We start from the raw sequence: 7215 nt of genomic DNA, 5'->3' as shown, positions 1-7215 counted from the left end.
CAGCCAAGATGCTGAACATTTTTCATTCTAGTAATACCAGGAATAATCCATCACATACAAACATGCAGCACTTGAATCATAAAGGTCACTGTCTTGTGCTGAAATGAATCATGCCATGCAGTACCGCTGCCTGTTTTATTTATTGCACAGTAAGATGATCTTAATTACTCAGTCATAGCTAAAGGTAGTATACCCAGTTCAGGTAGCATTTTTAGGAAAATGATTTTCTTTTTAGGCTCTCTCTTTTCCTGGATGTTATTCCATTTGTTTTAGATAGACTGACACATCTCTACTCCAATATCTCAGAAAAGAACATTCTGTAAATTCTTTATACAAGAAAAATATTCGCTTAAAGAAAACCACCTAAATCAGGCAAACAACCTTTGTTATTTAAGATATGGATAATGGGTTTGAAACTCTTGAGTTGGACAATAAATCCAAAAAGCCTGCAAAAGCACAAAGACAGAGCAATTCTGTAGACATTTGCTACATTTTTTGGAGAATGCTCATGTTTATTTTTTCTTTTTTGTTTGTTTCTCAGGTATTTTCACAGGTGCAATATATACAGAAAAGAGAATGCCATTCTACTTAATAGCTTGTTTTAAAATAGTAATTCAAGTTTCTTCACATCAGAAAATGACTACTCCTCAAAAAAATATCAAACCAGTTCATAATGGCAAAGTAGTGACTCCTGGAAAACTGGACTTAAGAAATTTCTCACCATTCCAACTGCAACAAACTTGTGCTCTGAATTTTTATTTTTCCACACAAAATTTAAATCTCTTTCAGGGAGGGCATAGCTGAATGATCTGAGAATTAAAAACCTCAAATAGTTGCAGAAAGACCACTGAAATCTTCCAGTTGTTTATGCATATGTCCAAATAAAAGAAACTATGAAAGCATTAAGTAGACAAGTGAAAAAAATAGTAACAGAAAGCAATAAGAGGCAAAACAAGTTTCTTCTCTATATACATATTTTTACATGAATAACAAATGTCAAAGATACACAACTGAGTACAAAAGAATCATTTTAGCAATCAGTTTGTACAAATGAGTCTTGTGTAAGCAGCATGCTTTAACAGAATGAATTAAACTGCAACATAATTGAAAATACATTCATTTCAATCCTCCAGATCGAAGATTTCTGAAAATATAATGGGGGAATTACAGTTTAGTAATGAGTATAATTTCTGAAGAGGAAGAAAATTATAGCTCCCCAGTAGAATCAGGAAGGATGAATTTCAGTTTTAAAATCATTGGTGTTGGTCAAGGTCAAGCCCACCAAAATGCCTCAATAGCCCCAGTCCAGCCAACACATGTGTTTTAACATTACAAATAGCAAGGTTGTGGTGATCTTGGCAGGATCCCAGACAGCAAGACTGAGCAGTTTAGTGGCTTCCAAATTGGTCCTAGGACTTCAGGTGTAATTAGCAAGGCACTGCTCTAAAGATGGTATACTAGACACAATAGCTCAAATGGTTCTGTAAACACATCATTACCCTGGGGCTACTTCTATGCCACCTTGTTTATTTTTTTCTTGAACACCCTTTTGTTCCCTGTATGTTCTGATCACCTCTAAAACCCACTAAGTGTGAATACCGAATCACCAAGTAAGTCACCTCTGAATTTGGGCCACACAATTTGGGTTTCTTTTTTCCAAGTATCAGCAGAGGCAGCTCTGAGTGGAAACCCTCTTATAGACAGTGTAAACAAGCACTGAATTATCAAGACAAATTAACCTCCTTTGATGTTTGCAATTTCTACTTCACAGCCAGTACTTATCAGAGATTATGAAATCCCAACAGAATGTTTTCCCCTCCCCTTTCAAGAAAGTAATTTCACTAACCTTCCTGTATTACTCATCTTCTTTACCCTTTGAATTACTATGTTTTATGACATTCATTCAAACCATTTACATTATAGCTCAGGAAGACAGCAAAAATACCTGTTCCTGCCATCTTAGACAGTGTATGCTCTCACTCTATTACATTAGCTCTAAACACAATTTTGATGCTTTCAGAAAAACCAGGCATGACAGCTCTGGAACAGAAAATCCATACTAACCAGGTCATAAACTTCCGCTATCAATGTAAACGTAATGGAGAAATAAATCTATATGGCAAAGACAAGCTAAAACACTCTGGTTTGCAGCAGAACTCCTTTACCGCCTGTCATTTTGATGAGAAAAATCCATACCATGATCAGTGAAGTTGACAAGGAACTTATAGCACACGTACCAATAACACCACCACTGCCTGGGTGCCTTTACATGTAACCCACAACCTCAGCTAGCAGCTTAAAAAAAAAAAAAAATTACTAAGCTCAAAATTGTTCCTATTATACTCCTAAAATATAAATATTGCCAACACTTTCACTGCTTGTTGCTGAAGAAGAGAACAGAGATAACTGCTTACTCAGTTCTTCACTGAAGACCTAAACAAAATCTGGGGTGTAAATGCTTACTTGACCTGAGAAACTAAGCAGTCCTTGGACATCCACACAGAACAGGGCACCTCCTTCGTACACATAGATATAAGCATGAAGGAAATACCCTGTACTGTGTAGATAGATAGAAATGGGTAAAATTGCTATTACTTGCTCCCCTGGTACGAGAACAATGAAGAGGTCCTCATGCTTTGGGGTACTGAGTGACAGAAGCAAGAGAAGCTCAAACCCTGGTAGATAAGTTTGGTGTACATTAATCCTGTTCTGCAGGCATTCTTCCCCAGCCTCAGAGCAACCGGGGCGGGGCAATGGGGTGGGGGTGTCACATCAAAGCCCAAACCTTAGTCTTAATTTTACGTGCCTTAAATATTTATTTAGCAGATTTAAAAAAAAAATAATAATTAAAAAAAAAAATAGCTGAATCTGGATTGCTATCATCAAGGAAAACCTTCACCTTTCTGCTTTCCAGGCAGGTATTGAGATAGCCTGACATTAATCATAAGGGTGATTTGGCATTTCAGGGAGAGAAGCTGATGCCTAATAGATGAGAACAGCAGAGTAAAATCTTGAGGCAGATAACACTATAGAGGAAAAGGGGCAATGAAAAAAAAAAAATCAATGTAAAGTAGGATGGGGGGAAATGGGGAATTCAGCTTGCATCCACAGCAAACACTGCTGGCCAACTGTTACAAGGAATAACAGCTTTAAACTGAAAGAGGGTAGATTTAGATCAGGTATTAGGAAGAAATTCTTCACTATGAGGTGCAACAGGTTGCCCAGAGAATTTATGGGTGCTCCACCCCCAGCAGTGTTCAAGGCCAGGTCAGACAGGGCTTGGAGCAACCTGGTCTAATGGAAGGTGTCTCTGCCCATGGCAGGCGGGTTGGAACTAGATGAACTTTAAGTTCCCTTCCAACACAAGCCATTCTACGATTATCAGTTTACGGTTTCGGCCTAATACTTAAACTGGAAAACAAGCTGAGAATTTTTTTCCCTGTAATTACTATGAAGACTAAGTCCCAGTCTCAACTATGATTCATGTGCTATCTATTTTCTGGTTTACCCTACTATTTCTAATTCTATCCCAATGAACGCCTGACAGCATGATTTCAGTTGTGCAGAGCACAACTAGCCTTACATGAGCTCCAAACAGAAACAGCATTATACCAACAGAGTGTAAATTGTAGGCCCAAAGTCACAATTTCAGATAGGTTTTCAGGCATACCATCAGGTTTAGATAGCTTGTAACAGCCTAAAGTAACAACTACAACCACCCTTTCCCCTGGGATAATTTTCACATGAACTCTATTTTTCTGCATTTTATGTTAGCCTAAACCTCCGGACATGGTATTTTCATCCCTTTCTTTCCCTTTCCTTCCTTCATTTTTTCCTTCCAGGTCCCCTGATAACTGAGCAGTTAATGTTACATTTGATCAATTGTTAGAAAAACAGAGAATCTGTGACTGTATGTGTAGCTATACCAACATAAATTGCCCTCCTAGAGCTTACACTGGTCTTTCATTGAAATTCAGCAATATAACAAAAAATGATAATAATACCCCTTCAATACAGAACAAAATATTCCAATGAACAAATTCTACAGTAAATTTTGTAAAGTGCACAAAAAATATTAATGGAAGTATTAACGTAAAGATTAAAAAAAATGAAGACGTTTCCTAGTGTTACCATGAAAACTTCTGAAATATTGTTAAAATTAAATAGGAGTAATCTAATGAGACTTTTTGGCTCCAGTATCTTGGCAGACAGCAGCAACATTTTTCAGAGAAATTACACTAACTAAATACATTGTATCTTAGCAGCAAAAAAAGAAAAAAAAAGAAGTCCCTACAATTAGATGCAATTGCAGGCCTAGTAAGCCTAAACCTGACAAAATGTTACAAATGTATTTTTCATTTAAAAGAATGGATTTCCATGGAATCCTAGAGGTAACATTTGTTATTTTGTTTACATTGTATTCTGGTAGTAAACCCAACTATAACCACTTTCCCTCCCTCTATCTTACCTCCCAAAATTGCACAGAGTACTGGGAAAATCAAGTAAGTTATAAGACATGGCCACACTGAAAAAGCCATATTAAACAAAATAAAATTTAACCTAAAGCCTAAAAAAAAAATAAACCCAGAAAATAACAATCATTGTCAAACAACCGCAGCTTCACACTACTGACCGATGCTCCCCACACACATAGATGGCACTTGGTCGAATGCGCCGTCTTGTATGGCCCGGTAGCTGTGGCAAAAACTTGAAGTATTTGGGCATCAAGTCCAAGCATGCATCATGAAACTTCTTAATCCTCCAGTAGTATATCAGTGGGTTCAGTGCAGACTTGAGGTAGCAGAGCCAAAGGAGCCAAGTGCTTATCTCAAAGAAGTTGTGCTTGTAGTAGAAGTGGCTGTTGAATGTGGCTATAAGGCTGTAAGTGGTGAAGGGTGCCCAACAGACTATGAAGACAAGGAACAAAATCAAGATGGTTGTGAAGGCACGAGTTTTAAAGCTCATATCAATATTCATCTGAAAAGGTCTCTGTAAGCTCATGAGACCAAGTTTGCTGGCCTGGCTGAGGCATATGCTATCAGGGTGGCTATGGATACGAACTGCATTGTGGCGGACGGTGTTGAGTATGCCCATAAAAGAATACAGCATTACCAGGAATGGAATAAAAAAAGAAATTAGCAAGACAACTATTACGTAGGCTCGGTAACCTGGGCTTGTCGAGTAGCCAAAGACACACTGAGGTGCTCTTGAGGGTATCTGCAGATTAGGATTCCCTACTGATAACGGAAAAGCAACAACAAAAGATGCTGCCCAGGAAAGCACAATGAGAATCTTTGCACGGTAAGGGTTCAGTTTATCTTGCCTCTGAACTATGATAAGAAATCGGTCAATACTAATAATGAGAAGAATGGCTACCCCCTCTATGACAAAAAGCCAGAAGAACATGGCGGAGACTCTGCAGAATATATCCCCAAAAATCCACTGAGTGGTAATGATTGTTACCAGAGCAAAAGGCATGTTCAGCACTGCCAGCAGCATGTCTGCAAAAGCCAGGCTTGCTAAGAGAATGTTAATTGCAGATCTCATAGCTGCCTTCTGGTAGACCATGAGGCAAACAACAAAGTTTCCGAGGAAAGAAACCAACAGGATAAATATCATAGCAGCAGAAAGAATGATCTGGAGTGGCAAACTCAAGCTCCTGAAAACTTCTTGCGATGGCAGGATAGCTGTAGCATTTACCAGAAAAGTACTTCTCTCGGTGGTGAGTACAGCACCTGAACCATATCTCGACGGCTGTGTTGTGCCACTACGAAGCAAGAACTGTGGAGTGGTAAAATTCGTATAGGCATTTTCATAAACAATAAAAGTAGCATTTGAGGTCCCAGAGTGGGCCAGTGTCAACATTGCTGAGAAAACCATTGCTTCAGGAGAAATGAAAGCAGAACCAAAGGTCTTCAAGGCATTTCATCTTGTTCAGGCAGTATCTTATTCCTGGTCATTTAACAAATCAGAATTCAAAGTCTGAAAGCATCAAAGTTCTTAAATTTGTGTCAGTATTTCCATCTGCAAAAGAATGGAGAAACAGGATAAATATTGCAAAGTGGACTGTATACTGGAATGTAAAACTAGGTTACACCTTCATTCAAGGAGTCACGGTACTAGGGAACAGCAATCTGGGTAAAGAAATCTAAAGAACTCTGAAACAAATGGGAACCAAACAATTGCTCTGCTTTCCTTAATGACAAAGGGATCCTTCAGTCATATTTACACTTCAGGTCAACAGAATTTACTTAAGCAGAAGTCACAGGAGTCTCATGTTTGGTGTTTTTCTTACAGATCCTGCTCTGGTAGTCTTGCTGATACTGTACAATACTCTCACTCAATGACTTTTTTCTACCATAACCAGGGCTGGAAAACTTTGTTTGAAAACAAACTTAACTGACGAAGAGACAATAAATCGAACCAGTGTCTTTATTTAAATCTCAATTTTTAAGCTAACTTCATGATTTTGTTATGAAATTGCCTACAGCTGGACACTTTAGTATTTCCAGACAGCTTAAATAATATCAATATCGCCTATCTGCCCGTTTGGTAAACATGGGAAAGCCTACCTATCTAAGAAATCCTAAATAACACAGGATCTTTAGTTCCATGTCAGTCAGCTGCAGCAGATGCCTTAGGAAAAAATATGTAAAACATCCTAATCTGTTATTAATTATTAAATAACTTGTCCACAGGATTAAAGTATTTCTTAATTTGTTTCATTTAGTTACTGACTCATATCAAGGTGCAGGAAACTAGCTATTCTTCAGTTGCTACAATCCTTCCCCCTGCAGCAAGCTTTCCTCCTTTCACTGGTCTAGACATGCCTTTGTTAATTCATCTTGTTATTCCACATAATTTAACCACATGCACGCTATTTTTCCTTGTAAATCTGATCCTTTGACATTCTACTGAACTTCCTCCCTCCTCATTATGCTGATACAATCAAATATTTCTTTTTATAGTTTGTGTACTGTCTTGTTGTACTATTATTGTGTCTATTGTATTATGACATGTACTGTTCTTAGAGACAAAATGCAAAGAAATTGTCTCCCCTTTTCAATGCTACTTCCTCTCCTCTATCTTGGACTATTAAATTAAATGCTCCCAGAGTACTCTGGCACCTGATCAAGCAGGAAACAAGAAAGATTAAATGCCCATAGCCAGAAACATAAAGTGGAATTCACCTCATTCATTCTGGATGACTGTAAC

General features: G+C 38.0%; 1 protein-coding gene across 1 annotated transcript in view; it reads right to left on the bottom strand.

Annotated features, from left to right (window-relative positions):
* Nucleotides 1-451: 451 nt before the first annotated feature.
* GPR63 (G protein-coupled receptor 63) overlaps nucleotides 452-7215 on the bottom strand; it is a 31357-nt gene continuing 24593 nt past the window's right edge. The window contains exon 4 of the mRNA XM_065681201.1: nucleotides 452-6024. Coding sequence (XP_065537273.1) covers nucleotides 4621-5880 — 1260 coding nt within the window. The 5' untranslated portion in view covers nucleotides 5881-6024 and the 3' untranslated portion in view covers nucleotides 452-4620. The remainder of the gene's footprint in view (nucleotides 6025-7215) is intronic.

Source organism: Lathamus discolor, chromosome 5, assembly GCF_037157495.1.
Source record: "Lathamus discolor isolate bLatDis1 chromosome 5, bLatDis1.hap1, whole genome shotgun sequence".
Classification (NCBI taxonomy): Eukaryota; Metazoa; Chordata; class Aves; order Psittaciformes; family Psittacidae; genus Lathamus; species Lathamus discolor.
The sequence above is the reverse complement of the archived record's forward strand: the minus strand, read 5'-3'. Positions and strand labels throughout refer to the sequence as shown.